The following is a 16504-nucleotide window of genomic DNA, read 5'->3' on the forward strand; positions in this document are numbered from 1 at the left end:
GGATTTTCCTTAAGTCTTGCCATCACTACTGATGTTCCATATTCGCTTTGTTCCGGTTGTGGGCTCGCGTTGCTTTAATTTAGTATAAATAAAATGAGATAAATTTAGTTGACAAAGTAACTTGCATAGTCATATCATAGTACTGTGTATATTACGAAATATTCTAATGCGTACGTTATAATTTCAAAAAACATATTTCTTTTCAAGAGTTGTCAAGCATTCTCCGGCAAAAATATGGAGGCACAGACGCCCGAAATTGGTATTTATAAAATGGTTTTATTTGTGTGTCGTTTATTTAATGTTTCCCTCCAATAGCTTTGCAAACTAATATAAAACATAATTTGTGTACGTTTTTTTATAGAACCAGATCTATCCGCACTCGATAATAGTATTAATATGCCGCTATCCACAAAATGCAATGCGGATAGTACTGTTGATTTAGATGAGGCATCCATTGCCAAGGAAACAGCGCGGTCTCACTCAAAATCACCCACACCTGCTGAAGACAGTTATGCTGTAGATAATGAACCACACTCAACTAGCCAATCTCCAACTTCTAAGGAATTGAGACGTTCCCGTAGTCGATCACAGCATTCTGAAAATCCTACTCGTTCCCGTGAAAATTCCAAGGGATCAGAAGATGGTTCTCAGCATTCTCGCAGTGGTTCGAAACACTCACAAAGGTCACGCAGTGGATCGCGCCGCTCGCGAAGTGGATCGCGTCAGTCGCGTAGTGGATCACGCCGCTCCCGTAGTGGATCACGCCGTTCCCGTAGTGGATCACGCCGCTCCCGTAGTGGCTCAAACCGATCCCGCAGTGGGTCAGGCTCACGCCGGTCTCATAGCGGATCCAGACGTTCCCGTAGCGGTTCGGGTTCACGTCGCTCACGCAGTGGTTCAGGCTCACGCCGTTCTCGCAGTGATTCAGGGTCACGACGTTCCCGCAGTGGCTCAGGGTCGCACCGTTCCCGTAGTGGTTCTGGCTCACGCCGCTCCCGTAGTGGGTCCGGCTCACGCCGATCCCGAAGTGGATCAATCCGTTCCCGCAGTGGTTCAGGCTCACGCCGTTCCCGAAGTGGATCCCGTCGGTCTCGTAGTGGATCAAACCGTTCCCGTAGCGGATCAAACCGTTCCCGCAGTGGCTCAGGATCGCGCCGGTCTCGTAGCGGCTCAGGTTCACGCCGCTCTCGCAGTGGATCCGGCTCACGGCGTTCCCGTAGTCGCTCTGGCTCACGCCGCTCCCGCAGCGGCTCCGGCTCACACCGCTCCCGTAGCAGGTCACGACGCTCTCGTAGCGGATCACGTCGATCCCGTAGTGGATCACGCCGTTCCCGTAGTGGATCACGCCGTTCTCGTAGTGGTTCACATCGCTCGCGTAGTCGCTCTGTGAGCATTGGCAACAGGGATAATCGTAGTCGCAGCCGCAGCAAATCCAAAAACATTGCAGACCAGCAGAAACGCGGCAGCCGTTCTCGTTCGAGAAGTGCAGCAGATTCGGATACAGGCCGTGACAATTCAACTCGTAAGAGGGTTATAAGTGATTCTGAAGGTTTGTTTTTATGCTTATATAAATACATATAACAAAAGCTTACGTTTATTTGTGTAATGCCATGCCATTTAGATGACGACACTCCTACGGTCGTTAAGAAACGTGCTAAGATTACAGACACTGATAATGAGGATGAACCTAATGAAGAAGCCAATGGCACAGAAAAAGCAAAGGATAACATAGCTGAGAGCTCTGAAGATGAAAACACGCCCATTTTAAACGAACCAGGGTAAGTTAATTTCAGAGTTCTACTATTACTTTACAAATCAAAAGTCCCTTAATTTTATAGCCGCCTAGCTATGTACTTTATATATTTCTCTAAATATCTTGTGCTTATGTCTTTTAGAAATGACAATTTTGTTTCCGACTTTGATGCGATGTTACTGCGCAAGAAAGAGGAGAAACGCGTTCGTCGTCGCAAGAATGATATCGATATAATTAACGATAATGATGATCTAATCGACCAGTTAATCATAAATATGAAAAATGCATCTGACGAGGATCGACAGCTGAACATGACCGGGAAACCAGCCACAAAGAAAATATCGATGCTCAAGCAAGTGATGTCGCAGCTCATCAAAAAGGACCTCCAACTTGCATTTTTAGAACACAACATACTCAACGTACTTACTGATTGGCTAGCCCCTCTGCCAAATAAAAGTCTCCCCTGTCTTCAAATACGTGAAAGTATATTGAAGCTTCTTGCTGATGTAAGTAACCATCTGGAGATACATTATATGTCTTTAAAACATCATATGCTGTAACTATAGCTTCTTGTTAATTATAATAGGGGCTATTTTATGTATAAGTCCATTTAAAATTACTCATTCGTCCTTACACCAAATATTGTTGAGTGTGATTTCTGTGAACAAAACTAATTATAAATATTACCGGGTAGAAGGAGACGTCGAAGTATTTGACTCAGATTCTTTGTGTTATACGTTACAAGAATGTCTTGTATACCATTTTGTTTAGGAGATAAAATTTCTATTAAATATACTATTAATTTAAAAATTTGTTTATTCACAGTTTCCAACCATCGATAAGAGCTATTTAAAACAGTCTGGTATTGGAAAAGCTGTTATGTACTTGTACAAACACCCACAAGAAACAAAGCAGAATCGTGATCGTGCTGGCCGTTTAATATCGGAATGGGCCCGTCCCATATTTAACCTGAGCTGTGATTTTTCAGCAATGAGCAAGGAAGAACGCCAAGAACGTGATCTGGCGCAAATGTCCCGGCACCGCCAGAAAAGTCCAGAGCCTCAACCAACTTCCTCATCTAAATCACGCACACTGAATCATACATTTTCAAGTGAGGATAAGCTACTTCGCCCTGGAGATCCGGGCTGGGTAGCCCGGGCCCGTGTCCCAATGCCTTCTAATAAGGACTATGTTATTCGTCCCAAATCAACCGTTGAAGGCGAAATCTCTGCAGTACGTATCCGTTTAGTGAATTAACATTTTAAAACAAAAATTGAAATGGCTTTTCTTTTCTTTCAGTCAACAAAACGCAAGCCTAATCGTTATGAGAAACACATGAAGCGATTTTTGGACTCGAAGCGTTTGAAGGAAAGTCGTCGTGCCGTAGAAATTTCAATAGAGGGTCGCAAAATGGCTCTTTAAGGAATTTTTGCATGAATGCTTGTCATTACTATTGAAAACACATCAAAAAAAAAAGAAAAGAAAACCTTAGAACAAAATGAGTAACATAATATTTTGTAATATAAAAGCAAATAATGTGTCAGCAATTAAGGATTCGTGAGCAGAGAACAAGTCTTCAATGGAGATTAACAGACAATCCGCGCAAACTTAAGCAAGCTGTCCCAAGAACTGTTAAATAAAATGATAATGAGAATCCTAAGCACATGAATAATGAGTTTTTATCATATATGTATGTATATATACTTATAATTGAAAATTTCCTTTTGTTTGGGAGGATTTTGGGTTTGATGGAGTCTGGTGAATATTGGAAATTTTGTAATCAAAACGACACATTTTGAATTACATTAGCTCCTTTTCTTATGGCTATTATTTTCTATATTGCTCGAGGTAATGGGTATTTTCTATACACGTATATAAAGATAAGAACACGTTTACATTTCGAAACTGCATATATGTACATAACTACACGTTCAAAAATCTATGGATAAGCTACATAAACACATCCCAAAATGCTGACAACCAAAGGTTGTGGAATTTTACAGATATATACATACATGTTTGTATTCTTCATTATACCCTTCCTCTTAACTGATGGTGCATATTGTGTGTGATAAGAACGTTTCATACAAAGTGCTTGGAAAAAGTGTATAGACCTCATGTTATAGACTGGATTAGATATAAATAATTTGTTTCAACCGCTACAACTCTGAAGTAGACAATCAGTCGGAATCGGCGAGAGAGACAACTATATTTGAAATCGGCCATCATCCGCTCATCATATAAAGGGTACAAGTATGGATGGATGGAGTATAATGAAATCGTTCAGTTCTTATAGCAACCAAAGCAGACCTCACAAACATGCTCAATAAGAATGAAAAGACATCTCCGCTTATGTATTTGTATGAAGGAAAAGATTTCCGAAACTATAAGAGTCACCAAACTGCATATGCACTTCTTTCTAGGAAGGGGACAGTTAATGCTTGTTTTAAATCAGGTGTTTTCCAAACCAGGTACAGGTTTAATAAATGTCTTGCGACTCGTTTTTTTTTTTTAGTTATGCTATATTGAAGGGTATATAGCTTCGATGCAGCCGAACAAAATATCTATCACAATTTAGAACACGCATATTTGTCTAAAACTCGACAACGAGAAGCTACTCTAAAGTGTTTTCATTGCATGTTCACCACAAATCACAAAGATATCTCTAAATACAAACAAATAAACATACAAATACATACTCGTGCATATACATATATGTACATAGGTGCTTGTCAGTGTAGATTGTAAATGTTATAAAAAAAAAAGAATTTTTAATAAATGTCAAATTAAGGGCATCCACCTGTTTGCATCAACCCGTTTGGAAATTCGTTAGCAACAGCCAACAAATGTTCCAAATATTTAAAATAGTCAAGTGCAGGCTGAATACATAAAGTTTGCAATGTTGCAAGTACATTTTACAAAATTCTTCAACATTTTTGTGATGCACAACAATTAATTTTGTTCGTTCCATTAATAGGCAATTACATTTTTCTCCACAGGGGTGTAAGAGTTAGTCTCATTTTGATGTGTGTGCTTTTTTTTGTTGTGTTTTTCCGTTAGCCCAACTACAACAATAACTATAACAAGTGTTGAATGTACAAATGCAGGCCATTCATTATCTGCTCTAAAAATCACCAACACTGACACCGACACCAGCCGTCAAATCAACACCACCACTTTATACGTATGGTACGTACACACACACATACATACATACAATGTACAATTAGATGTACACATAAATGGTCACCTTTGCTGTTATCGCATAATATTAAACCGGTTGCGATTCCACACTGCCGTTCAAACACATCCATCCAGTCTAGCGCGATAGACGGTTTGGTCTCCAGCGCAACAATTTGGGAAAAGTAGAGCAACGCAGACGGTGATTGCAAGCGAAATGTCGGGTCTACAGAAAAAAAATGCCAAAATCGGAATTGTCGGCAGGTAATTCGATGAAGTGACCAAAGTATATGTACATATGAATTCATTCTTTTTATTTTATGTATATTTTTAGTGGCCTCATTGGACGTTCCTGGTCGATGCTGTTTGCCTCAGTGGGCTATCAAGTTGTCCTGTACGACATACTGCCCGAGCAGGTGGACGCCGCTCTCAAGCTAACTGAAACCGAACTTGTAGAATTAGAGAAAAAGGGTCTCCTACGCGGCAAACTAAGTGCCGCCCAGCAAGCCAGTTGCATTTCGGGAACAAACGATTTAAGGGAACTGGCCAAAGGTGCCATTTTCATACAGGAGTGCATCCCTGAGCGTTTGGACTTGAAGAAATCGCTGTACAAAAAGCTCGACGATGTCGTCGACGCCAACACAATCTTGTCCAGTTCGACGAGTACTTTCCTGCCATCTCTGTTCAGCGGGGATTTGAAGCACAAATCAAATGTGAGTTTTCATATAAAATAACCCTTAATATTCACTCATCAGTACTTCATAAAAAAAATTCTATAAAAATATAATATTTAAATTTAGAGGGCAGTTATAGGTCTTTAGATAATACGATATTTCAGCGAGCAGGAAAGACCTACTCTCAAGATAACAATAATTTGATATTGAATCTTTTACCTTCACACATATGTATAATCTATAAAGACCGATTAGATGAAAGCCTAAAAAAATGCACTGATTTTATACGTTAAAACGAATATTATTCGATCCAATAGGCGCCAAGAAATGATCAAACGTGAACAAATTTAACATTTTTTATAGTGGAAGTTTAGATATTTCAAGTACTTCAAAGTACGTTTTTAATCAATTTTATAAGGTCCTGTATCAGAAGATTTGAGAGATACTTATAGTAGAAAGTTTTGATGCGAAATGCAGTATTCCAATTAATAGGTACGTAATTAGCAACTGGTCTTATCCAAACACCGAGCAAGCTTATATAAATTATAAAAATGCTACTTAGTAGAATAAGTTTTGTGTTCATTACGATATTGTAATCGTATTTATTATTTTTATTGCCCAGCCTGACCATAATATAAAATTAGATCTGTCATAGGACTGATCAAGGGCGTACGCGTAGAACAAATTTTGGCCATATAAAGCCGACCACACGTTCATTATTATGAGGGACTATTTCGCCTTAAAATGGAACTGAGTTGGATTTGTTGAAGTTTTTTCATTGATCATATGCATAAATTATTTTTTAAATGCATCGTTCATTATTTAATCAATTTTTTGGCGCCCTTGGGACTGATCCATGCAAAACTTACCATTTTGTAGTGAATTATTAGTGAATATTTAAGTGCCAAAGGAACGATTGGTGTCACATTTTTTTTTAGTTGAAAGGCTGTAAAGGAAAAGAGTGCGGATACCGCGCGTATATTCGTATATATTGCAAAAATCGAAATCTTTCAATATCATATTACTTGATGTTCTCCTTTTCGCCGCACAGGTCTTGGTATCCCATCCCGTAAATCCACCCTACTATGTGCCACTTGTTGAAATTGTGCCTGCCCCATGGACGAGGCCCGAATTTGTTAAAACAACGCGTGCCCTGATGGACGAGATCGGACAGAAGCCAGTGACATTATCCCGAGAGATTGAGGGATTTGCATTAAATCGAATTCAGTATGCGATTTTGAATGAAACATGGCGTTTGGTTCAAGATGGTATTTTGGATGTGAAGGACATTGACAGCGTTATGTCCGATGGCTTGGGCATGCGTTATGCATTCCTGGGACCGCTGGAAACGGCGCACCTAAATGCTGAGGGCATGGCGAACTACTTTGAACGTTATTCGAAAACGATTTACGCGGTTAGTGAGACAATGGGTGCGACCCCCAAAATGGAGGGACCCACTGCCGTCGCCATCGCCGAACAATTAAATGCGATGGTGCCGCTTGATAAATTGCCGGAGCGACGGACTTATCGCGATACCTGCTTAACTCATTTGAGCCTCTTGAAAAATAAACTTAATTCAAAGTAAATGGCAAATGTGAAGAATGTGAAATTTTGAAATTCAAAATAAAATAAAAAATATATAAATGCGTATTTAGCTTAAGCTCATCTTAATGTATATTTTTTTTATATTCAAATTCGACTCAATATTTCTTTTAAATTATTTACATTGATTGATATGCGCTGGGAACAAAAATTATATTCAAATGTATACTATTCTACTTATATAATGCTCTTGTTACATTAAAATTTGATTCAATCATGTCTTTTCAATATAAATCGCAATGTCAATTTAATTAATTCGTACTAGTAATATCAATTCTTAATCAGAATATTAAGTTTAAGGCCTATGGTTCACCATCCTTGGGTTACACCCGGTTCACATTTTAAATTTACCAGCCTGCCTATTGGCCAGGCCAAATTTCGACGGAGATTTAGTTTTAGTTATGGGCCTGTTGATGCTCGAGCCATCCAATTTGTTGCATAGACTGGTGCGTCTTACAATGGGAGTGACACAGAGCTGGGTATGATCACCAGATGGTTTAGAAAGAATGCGTTGTTGACAGCGCATTTGGGACATTGGTGTGCTTGTGTGGAACTTCCTGCTGGTCTGTGTGGGGTCCTGCAGTGTTAGATCATGACTGCCGCCAGCTCTAGAGGTTGTAATGGTGTGTGTTGACAAGGTGGGGGCACTAGAGGGCTTCATCATGGGAATGACGCGTTTTATTGGAATAGTCGGCTTCATCGGTCCGGTACTTTTTATAATAGATTCTGAGTTTTTCGAACGGGCTCCCAAGATCACCTTGCCCTGTTCATAATGTTTTTGTTGCTGGTTATTTATCTGCATTAGGCCAGATGCGGATCCTTTATTTGTGGTCAATCCAACTGAGAATGAGTTTCGGCGTTGTCTGAACATCGCAGTCTTATCGCTGCCTGCTGTATTGATCATCAAATTGCAATCCTTTGTCGCATTGCTGCGATTGTTCCCGTCGGTGCGTTTCAATCCATTTTTTGCTTGTATATGGGAGAGTTGAGACTTATCATGTATGGACAAAGATGATGAGCGTCGTCGAGTTGCGCTAATTTGATGCTTTGTGGCATCGACTTGTTTGTTTGATTTCATTGGCGAAAATTGGGGCACACACTGTGGAGTCAACTGAGAAGGTCCTGCAGAATTAACAACCAATATAACCGTCTGTTTTTGTTCTACAGTGCTGATACATTGCTCATTATTGTTTGTAATGTTCTGCCGTTCCAAGAGCTTATTTATTTGCTCAACAAAATTATGGTCAAGGACTTGCGTCATAAATGTTTCCTTATTCGGTTGTGCTTCTCCAGATATCTGTAGCACTGGTGGACTTGTTTCCTTTTCATCGGTGTGGGACTCACCGTCATAGGTGGCTGACGATGCAATCATGGCATCGGGGAACGGATCCTGCATTTGTTGATCGGGAACCTTGAAGTGTTCATTCATGTCTACAGTTTCTGCATTCTTTTCCTAATTTTTAATAAATGAAAATATGTTGTTAATAAAAAGAAATCGTTGCTGAGAGCTAATTTTATTTACCTGAAGCTCAATATCGAAAGTTCCTTGTCGTTTGTAAATATGTGAAATAGATGCTAGTTTTTGTTCGGCACTCTCCTCAGTTGCTGCCGAGCTCTGACACTCAATGGTAGTACGTAAGGACTCAATAATGGCATTGAACTGCTCCTGGAAATCTTCGTTCACATGTTTCTGCACCAGAACTTTGAGGTCTTGCAGGAGCCTGGCCACATCTTTAACATCATCCGACTTAGTTTTGGAAGGACCAGCTGCATTTGTCAGCTTAATTTTTAATTTAGAAATATCGTCTGCCTTCCTCCCATTGACCATATGCGATGAGGTTTTCGGCGGAGAATCCACCATGTTAATTCGCATCATCTTTAGATCAGCCTCGAAATTTGATTCGGAATTGCTCTTAGACTCTTTTGGCGGTAATTTTATGGACGGAATATCATCTCTTATCAGCTTAAGTGGGGACTCCTCGGCCAGCATTTCCATATTATCGCCAAAATAATGTTTTTCAATGTGCAAACCCACATTTCTTGTCGATCTACAATGGCTCTGAGTTGGAGTGTTTAAGGCTGCTTCGGGAACGCTGAGCTTAAGCAGTTGTTTGTGGAATGTGTTGCTTTTGCATGGCTGTGCCTTGTTGCTATCGCCCATGCCAACAGGAGGACTTTCGCTACTGAGGTCTGGATAGTCCGAGGACACATTTTCGCAGGCGGCATTGTCTGTTGATTCAACTGGGAGAGTGTTCTTTAATTCAGCCTTTACATTCAATCCCTACAGTTATAAAGTACCCCAAATTTAAATAAATTTATTAATTAATTATTCAAGATTGACAGAACACATACCTTTAAACAAACTTCCTTTTCGACAGAGTCAAAAGGATCATATGGACGCACAAAAATGTTGCCGTTACCGTCTGATACTCCAAATAAATCAACTGGCGATGGCTGTTCAAAACGTGCTTCATTTTGCTGAGGCTCATCAAAACTTAACAAATCAATAAGGTTAGCAACAGTCGCCATTGTTTTCACAACTTCAACTAAAATTTGGCGCGATTTGAATGAAAAAAATAATTTCCCGCGTCTAGAGATGGGAAATTGTGAGACAAGTATTTGTGCCCCGATCTATTGGTTCACAACTCAAAGTGAATCAATTTGACTTTATGTTCCATTTCGGCTGTTCCAAATCAAACTTAGATCTTACCTTGCCTTACAAAGTCAAAAGAAAAACAAAACGAAAGTATAATTGAAAGCGCTCAGTCGGTCACAAGGAATACATAATTCCTTAATTTTTGTGGCCATTTTCGATAAACTACTGAGGTGTACCGTGCTTCCTATTATACATATTGCAAAGCAGTCAAACAACTTTTCAAATGCGCAGTTGAAAGTATATACTTATGCCTGTTAAGAGCATAACAAATACTTTATACAAATTTATCTTGCCGATAATGTACACTGTTCCTGCCACTGGGATGGTATATACAAAATAATAGACGCTTAGCTTTATATACATATATACATCTTAGTAAAATCTATATTGAAAGGAAGTCGTATTATTTACCAATACATAACATTTTGTGATTAATCAGCAAGATGACCTTTTATACTTCGTTTTGGACGACATTTTTAATTAGCCTTTTCATTGTGCTAAATATATACTCAATTGAAATTGGAGTTCACGGCCAATTGAATCTGGATAATATAAAGAAACTAGATTTGAATCGTCAACTTCCGGAAGAATACGCTAAATCCAACTTCAGCTTGAATGAATTTAAAGAGTTGGTCCGCAACAAATGTATAAATGTGTCTGGGGAGAAGCTTGGTGGGGAAGCGTACACGGAAATTGAAGCTGGCCTCGTGACGCTCGGCGAATGCATCACTACTTTAGTCAATTTCACAACTGTGCAGCAGGAGATTGAGAAAGCAAGCCCCCTTGGACAGCTGGATGAGGTTTTTAATAAATATTGCAAGAAACGAACGAATGCCTTGGAGTGCTTCGATGTTTTCAATTCTAAACTAATACCATGCCTAAGCACAGAAGAGCAGGACAGCCAGAACGTACTGATCAGGATTATTCGGAGTCTATTGAACTTTGTTTGCCATAAGGATGGAGACCAAATAGCTTTATTTATTGCTGAAAAAGGGCCCGAGTGCCTGGAATCGCAAAAGGATAATATTCAACAGTGCCTTAATAGCACATTTTCAACGTATATGAACATTTCAGACATACAAGATACCAAAATTAAATCATTGCCCTTATTGGTTATGGGAGATAAACAGTGTGATGACTTGAAAAACCTGGAAACCTGTATAGTACATCATTTGGAGAAATGCTCCGAAATAACTCCGGCAAACCTTGTAGAATCTATGTTTAATTTTATTAAAAACGAGACCATGTGCAGCAACTCTAAGAAAAGTAATGCATCTAAGCAATCAGCTGAAAATGCTAGTAATATTCCCTCAGTTAATCTATTTTTAGTCAATATAATACTCCTTTTTATGTTCGCTTGGAAATCTGAATTATCTAATGAGCTTTAATCAACGATTATTTTATATTATTATGTTGCAGTTGAATGCTGTGTGGAAAAGGAATCTCTTATAAAATGTATTAAATATTATATGTATATGTTAACGATGATGGTATAAAAGGTATAGGCTATCAAGTATTGTTTTGCTATAATTTTAAAGGGGCAAAAGTGTATTTTAGATTGCTAGATATTTATGTACATATACATACATATATAAATAAAGAAATACATATTTATACACACTTGTGTGTCTTACTTAAATCTTGAAATTACATCAAGCGCTGAATATACAACAATGTATTTATACGAATTCAACAATTGACCAAAAATAAGACAAATAAAATTTGTACTTAATTGCATACAATTCTATTGTTTACATTTTTGATATATGTACATAGTACTACATACATAAATTTGTGAATACATACATAAGTGTGTACATATGTACACATTTGTGCAGTTGATGTTATCGATCAAAAGTCAACTGCAGCTCACAGAACAGCTTGCACATCACCAGGCACCTGTGTGCATATGTATATAACATATGATCGCGAGTTGCTTGTGTTTAGTTTTGTTGGTTGTCCCAACATCAAAACACATCCAAGAAATCGTCTGGAAAGAGTATTTCGTCCCGGTTAACAGAGATCAATCAAGATGAATTAGGAGTGGAGAGTGGATCATGAGCAGCCCAAAGTGGCGAAACAACGTTGTACTTAAGCAACGGCCTTTCATTACAAATAAATCCTTGTAATTACCTACTAGTACATATGAATATGAACAAATATGGATGATCGTCACCAACAGACTGTGGAAGAGGAGGCTGAGGCATCGATTTCTCGGTTCAGTATCACCGCCAGGAATATATTCTCCATTGCACTTGCCGTTGTTATGCGCCCGGTTTCAATTATCATATATTGTTATTCAGTCTATGATTATATGAAATCATGTTTGTACTCTTATGCCGCTTGGACAGTTCTATCAATACTACTCTCCATGGGTATAACATCACTGTTATATCTCAACATGTAAGAATATAGTGTACCATCGGATCAAGCAGGCAGCAATGATTCATCACCCTTGTCTTGTCGACATGTGTTTTATGAAATCATAACTCTTATATTTTTAGTTTGACAGCTGAGAATGTGGTCAGCAAGCCTGCTCTGGAAATGGATACATTCTTAGAACTTTTATTTTCATATTTCTTTCGGGACGGGAAAACATTATTCTGGGCTGTAAAGTGCAATAAGGCGATAGAGCGAAGAAAACAGGACGACGTAATTGAGTGAGTGCCGATAAAGAATCACACGCTTCATATATGTATATATTGCAACGATCGCTTTAGATACTACAGCAAATACGTGAAGGAAGAGTGTAACGTCGGCCTTATACGTCTACTGGATTGCTTTTTAGAGTCTGCTCCCCAAAAAATATTACAGCTCGCGATTGTATTCAGAGATTTCGCAAGTTTAACTTGTAAGTTGTTAAAGGCGGTTTTATTTATTATATTTATTTATGTGCAAATGTTATATTTGTAACATTTTTTTAGATTATCATAGCTTTACATTTTGCATATATTTTGGTACCATTGCTTGGAGCTTAATGTCATATAATCGCTTGAATAGATCAGCGCAATTGGACAAACATGACATCAAAAGTAGAGGGCTTGTCGCGCAATTTGTCTTCCTTCTCTGCTTCACAGGTAATTAAATTTGCTTGTGGAAACCATATGCTTAATCAGCATTTTTTTTTTTTTTTTTTTGAATAGTATCACGCATGCTGTGTATTGCATTCATGGCCAGGACAAATCCCACACACACTTTATACTTCTGTATATTCCACTCCTTGGTTTGTGGCACAATAGTCTCAATAGTCGATGCGCCGAGATTCTCCGGTTCATTAACTATAAATTATATATTTTGCGTAGCATTTGGAGTTGTATATCTCTATATATTCACATCCCTCAAAGAGGGACCAACTAGAAACAAATATATTTTCTATTTAATATTATGTGTTCTAGAAAACATCGCAATTTGTGCATTATACGTGCCATTGTATTACGGAATTTTCATTGTTTTTCTATATGCAATTGGCATCATTATAAATATATTATATTACGTTTATTGGCATCCGAGAATCACTGCCTAAGTATTTGTTATTAAAAATTTTAAAAAATATTTATATAGAAAATAATGTTATTAATATAGACTGTAAACCGAAAGTACATTTTTACCTGATAACGGATGCTGAACTAATTAAGTTATAATAACCAATGCCATCAAATAGTATTCAATAAATGTTATTTATATAAACTATAAAAATTACATGTTTAGTTTTATTTGTTATTCTTTAACTTGCTATTGGTCAGGAACAGTTATTTATAATGTAAATTTGATTGAAAACAATGATTTTAAACAAAAATCATAGTCTAGTTCCATTATGAGAAGTGCTTGAAAATAACTAACGAGAAACTGAATCTAATTTAAATAAGATAAAGTAACATTGATTAAAATAACATACTCAGAACTTTCTATAAAAAATGCAGAGGGGCTAATCTTTTTATTATATGGAAAATAAAATATAACTTTATTTTAATCAACATACATATGTGTGAATAACATTCAATACTTAACAAATTTATTTACATACCCGATTTGATAAAACAGTATTAATTCAGTATTTTGAATTAGTATTTCCAAAGCTCAAGATCAGCATTTTTTATTTAAAAAGCTGGTCACACCAAGCTAGGCTAAGCTAGGCTTAAACATATATTTTTTTTAAACTTTCACTTCAAAAAGGTGGCAAGAGTTTTCAAAATAAATAATAAAGTGCTTGCGATTTATTTAAAGTGATGTAAACATTGCAAATTAAATAAATATGGCATCCAAATATGAGCGCATTATAAACGACTGCCGATCGAGAAACGTACTTTTCGAAGACACCGCTTTCCCTGCCGTTCAAACTTCCGTGTTTTACTACCAAACACCCCCCTTTACGTTCCAGTGGAAGCGAATCGCTGAATTAAACGACGCACAAGCATCTTTCCTCAATGAAAATGCCGAATTCGACGTTATACCTGGGAAAATGGGCGATCGGTGGCTGGTTTCTTGTCTAGGCGTCTTGTACTCATTGCGAAATTTATTTTATCGCGTAGTGCCAGCTGATCAGAGCTTGGCCAAATCATTGGGAGTGTATCGCTTTCGCCTGTGGTGGTGCGGGGAATGGGTGGAGGTGCTCGTGGACGATCGCCTGCCCACCATTAACGGTCGTCTGGCATTTATGCAGCCCCAATCCTCGCATTGCTACTGGGCCCCGCTCTTGGAGAAGGCAATAGCGAAATTGCACGGATCCTACGAGGCTCTTAAATACGGCACACGATCGGATGGACTAAGCGATCTTTTGGGCGGCATTGTGAAGTGTTCGCCGATAATTCCAGATTCCATGAGACCACAAACCCTGAAGGACTATTTAAACACCACCTGCATCGTCACCTGTATAGCGGCTAAAAATGCGACGGTGCAAAAGAAAAACTCTTCAGAACGATTGGCAAACTCGATTCTGGCGAATGTAAATTACAGGTCTGTATAAAATTGGTTACAAATTAAGAATCTATGTATACATATATGATCATTCTGGCTAATGTAAATTTCTAAATCTGCATATCGGGCTTCAAACTATTTGATTTATCCATTGCTTTTTGTAGACTTTCTTCTCTGGATAAGGTGGAAACCATCATTGGCGACTCGGTACAATTGATACGATTGAAGGACACATTTTCATCACAACCCTTTGGGGAGAAAACCAACTTCACTGGCGACTGGTCTCCGACGTCAAAAACCTGGGAACGTGTCTCGACTGCAGAACGATCCAGACTTTTAAATCAACTGGAGTTGGGTGAATTCTGGATCTCGCTTTTAGAGTTTGTACAAACGTTTACGGCATTGGAGTGTGTTTTTCTGGACACAGATACGGCGAATGGCGAACCACTTCTGAAGGAGCGGGCACTGCACTGGAAAATGAAAATGTATCAGGCTCAATGGAAAAGGGGCGTCACTGCGGGCGGTTGTAGGAATCATGAATCATTCCACATAAATCCCCAACTGCTTGTGTCCATACAGGATAAACAGGACATTGTTATTGCATTAAATCAACACACTGCTGTGGAACCAAAAGTAATTGGCTTTACAATGTATATGTGGAATCGGGAATTGAGTTTGAATGAATGTCTGCAAAAGGATTTCTTCAAGAACCATGTCAGCTTTCTAAACTCGGACTACGGCAATACCCGGCATGTGAGTTATCACACCCAACTTGATATTGGCCATTATGTTCTGATTCCGACTACATACGAGCCAGCTGAAGAGGCACATTTCACAGTTAGGATTCTGGGAACAGCTGCGTTCAGGCTGTCCAGCCTGGAAACTCAAACAATGATTCTATTGGATCCGTTTCCCTCCCTAAAGAACGAGGACGATATTCTGAAGATCAAGAGTGTGTGCCAATACGAGCCTGTTTACATGCAACTAGCCGATGAAAATAAGACGATTAATTGCTTTGAGCTGCACGAGCTGTTGGAAGCGTGCCTGCCAAATGACTACATTAAAGGGTGTGCGAACATAGATATTTGCCGACAGGTGATTGCGCTGCAGGATAAAACTGGAAACGGACGTATTACTTTCCAGCAGTTCAAAACATTTATGGTTAATCTCAAATCATGGCAAGGCGTCTTTAAGATGTACACGAAAGAGAAGGCTGGAATTTTGCGGGCCGAAAGATTGCGTGATGCTTTGTATGATATTGGATTTCAGTTGAGCACGGATATTATGAATTGTTTGATACAGCGATATATTCGCAAAGATGGAACCCTCCGTCTCAGTGACTTCGTCTCAGCTGTAATGCATCTAACGACTGCCTTCAACCAGTTTCACCTTAAGAACTATAATCAGGTCAATATTATAGAGGTCCATTTGCATGATTGGATCAAAAGCATCCTTAGTTGCTGAACATTATAAAATAATGTTTTAGGATCGTCTCTTGTTTTTTGTATGTATTGAAAATATTAGCTATTAAATAAAGTTTGTATTTATTACAAAACCAGCATTTATCTTTGGTTTCACAATTAACTATTGCGGTAATAAGCAATCAATCTGTAGCCAGTATTCGGATTATAAAAAAAAAAAAAGAAAATATATATTCTTGATCTAGTTTAGTGGAAAAATGCAATCATTTATACACATATTGTATATCATTTGTTGCTTTTCAAT

The 16504-nt window shown here is 38.4% G+C and overlaps 6 protein-coding genes across 7 annotated transcripts; 5 read left to right on the plus strand and 1 right to left on the minus strand.

Annotated features, from left to right (window-relative positions):
• Window positions 1-49: 49 nt before the first annotated feature.
• LOC115627760 (IWS1-like protein) lies at window positions 50-3418 on the plus strand. Its single transcript, XM_030523546.1, has 6 exons — window positions 50-259; window positions 362-1549; window positions 1622-1778; window positions 1896-2259; window positions 2579-2986; window positions 3053-3418. Exons 1-6 carry the CDS (start codon window positions 235-237, stop codon window positions 3173-3175), a joined length of 2265 nt encoding a protein of 754 aa, XP_030379406.1. The 5' UTR covers window positions 50-234; the 3' UTR covers window positions 3176-3418.
• Window positions 3419-5046: 1628 nt separating this feature from the next.
• On the plus strand, window positions 5047-7267 carry LOC115627859 (lambda-crystallin homolog). Its single transcript, XM_030523720.1, has 3 exons — window positions 5047-5197; window positions 5268-5646; window positions 6659-7267. Exons 1-3 carry the CDS (start codon window positions 5151-5153, stop codon window positions 7190-7192), a joined length of 960 nt encoding a protein of 319 aa, XP_030379580.1. The 5' UTR covers window positions 5047-5150; the 3' UTR covers window positions 7193-7267.
• A 163-nt stretch (window positions 7268-7430) lies between these two features.
• Window positions 7431-9780, minus strand: LOC115627857. Of its 2 annotated transcripts, none has more exons than XM_030523718.1 (3): window positions 9562-9780; window positions 8732-9490; window positions 7431-8662 (listed from the first exon to the last, which is right to left on the minus strand). In XM_030523718.1, exons 1-3 carry the CDS (start codon window positions 9736-9738, stop codon window positions 7544-7546), a joined length of 2055 nt encoding a protein of 684 aa, XP_030379578.1. In that variant the 5' UTR covers window positions 9739-9780; the 3' UTR covers window positions 7431-7543. The 2 variants fall into 2 exon arrangements, with proteins under 2 accessions (XP_030379578.1, XP_030379579.1); XM_030523719.1 differs by having other exon boundaries at window positions 8732-9438; window positions 9562-9660.
• Window positions 9781-9992: 212 nt separating this feature from the next.
• On the plus strand, window positions 9993-11607 carry LOC115627827 (27 kDa glycoprotein). The gene has a single exon (XM_030523662.1). It carries the CDS (start codon window positions 10309-10311, stop codon window positions 11251-11253), a length of 945 nt encoding a protein of 314 aa, XP_030379522.1. The 5' UTR covers window positions 9993-10308; the 3' UTR covers window positions 11254-11607.
• A 216-nt stretch (window positions 11608-11823) lies between these two features.
• LOC115627992 (XK-related protein 4) lies at window positions 11824-13388 on the plus strand. The gene is made up of 5 exons (XM_030523887.1): window positions 11824-12268; window positions 12370-12525; window positions 12586-12716; window positions 12790-12942; window positions 13009-13388. The coding sequence occupies exons 1-5, from the start codon at window positions 12027-12029 to the stop codon at window positions 13386-13388; spliced, it is 1062 nt and encodes a 353-aa protein (XP_030379747.1). The 5' UTR covers window positions 11824-12026.
• A 693-nt stretch (window positions 13389-14081) lies between these two features.
• Window positions 14082-16340, plus strand: LOC115628025 (calpain-C). Its single transcript, XM_030523961.1, has 2 exons — window positions 14082-14818; window positions 14944-16340. The coding sequence occupies exons 1-2, from the start codon at window positions 14118-14120 to the stop codon at window positions 16241-16243; spliced, it is 2001 nt and encodes a 666-aa protein (XP_030379821.1). The 5' UTR covers window positions 14082-14117; the 3' UTR covers window positions 16244-16340.
• The last annotated feature ends 164 nt before the right edge of the window (window positions 16341-16504 follow it).

The sequence above is a fragment of the Scaptodrosophila lebanonensis genome, unplaced genomic scaffold, assembly GCF_003285725.1.
Source record: "Scaptodrosophila lebanonensis strain 11010-0011.00,11010-0021.00 unplaced genomic scaffold, SlebRS2 tig00000098-arrow-pilon, whole genome shotgun sequence".
Taxonomy (NCBI): domain Eukaryota; kingdom Metazoa; phylum Arthropoda; class Insecta; order Diptera; family Drosophilidae; genus Scaptodrosophila; species Scaptodrosophila lebanonensis.

What these genes read in the sequence shown, in the direction of transcription:
- LOC115627760 (XM_030523546.1), top strand. Translation starts at nt 235, where the DNA reads ATGGAGGCACAGACGCCCGAAATTG. An exon ending in GGCACAGACGCCCGAAATTG is followed by an intron (nt 260 to 361) that starts GTATTTATAAAA and finishes GTTTTTTTATAG; the next exon opens with AACCAGATCTATCCGCACTC. An exon ending in TATTGAAGCTTCTTGCTGAT is followed by an intron (nt 2,260 to 2,578) that starts GTAAGTAACCAT and finishes GTTTATTCACAG; the next exon opens with TTTCCAACCATCGATAAGAG.
- LOC115627859 (XM_030523720.1), top strand. Translation starts at nt 5,151, where the DNA reads ATGTCGGGTCTACAGAAAAAAAATGCCAAAATCGGAATTGTCGGCAG. An exon ending in AAAATCGGAATTGTCGGCAG is followed by an intron (nt 5,198 to 5,267) that starts GTAATTCGATGA and finishes GTATATTTTTAG; the next exon opens with TGGCCTCATTGGACGTTCCT. An exon ending in ATTTGAAGCACAAATCAAAT is followed by an intron (nt 5,647 to 6,658) that starts GTGAGTTTTCAT and finishes TTCGCCGCACAG; the next exon opens with GTCTTGGTATCCCATCCCGT.
- LOC115627857 (XM_030523718.1), bottom strand. Translation starts at nt 9,738, where the DNA reads ATGGCGACTGTTGCTAACCTTATTGATTTGTTAAGTTTTGATGAGCCT. An exon ending in AAAAGGAAGTTTGTTTAAAG is followed by an intron (nt 9,491 to 9,561) that starts GTATGTGTTCTG and finishes TTATAACTGTAG; the next exon opens with GGATTGAATGTAAAGGCTGA. An exon ending in CTTTCGATATTGAGCTTCAG is followed by an intron (nt 8,663 to 8,731) that starts GTAAATAAAATT and finishes ATTAAAAATTAG; the next exon opens with GAAAAGAATGCAGAAACTGT.
- LOC115627827 (XM_030523662.1), top strand. Translation starts at nt 10,309, where the DNA reads ATGACCTTTTATACTTCGTTTTGGACGACATTTTTAATTAGCCTTTTC.
- LOC115627992 (XM_030523887.1), top strand. Translation starts at nt 12,027, where the DNA reads ATGGATGATCGTCACCAACAGACTGTGGAAGAGGAGGCTGAGGCATCG. An exon ending in AAACAGGACGACGTAATTGA is followed by an intron (nt 12,526 to 12,585) that starts GTGAGTGCCGAT and finishes CGATCGCTTTAG; the next exon opens with ATACTACAGCAAATACGTGA. An exon ending in AGATTTCGCAAGTTTAACTT is followed by an intron (nt 12,717 to 12,789) that starts GTAAGTTGTTAA and finishes ACATTTTTTTAG; the next exon opens with ATTATCATAGCTTTACATTT.
- LOC115628025 (XM_030523961.1), top strand. Translation starts at nt 14,118, where the DNA reads ATGGCATCCAAATATGAGCGCATTATAAACGACTGCCGATCGAGAAAC. An exon ending in CTGGCGAATGTAAATTACAG is followed by an intron (nt 14,819 to 14,943) that starts GTCTGTATAAAA and finishes TGCTTTTTGTAG; the next exon opens with ACTTTCTTCTCTGGATAAGG.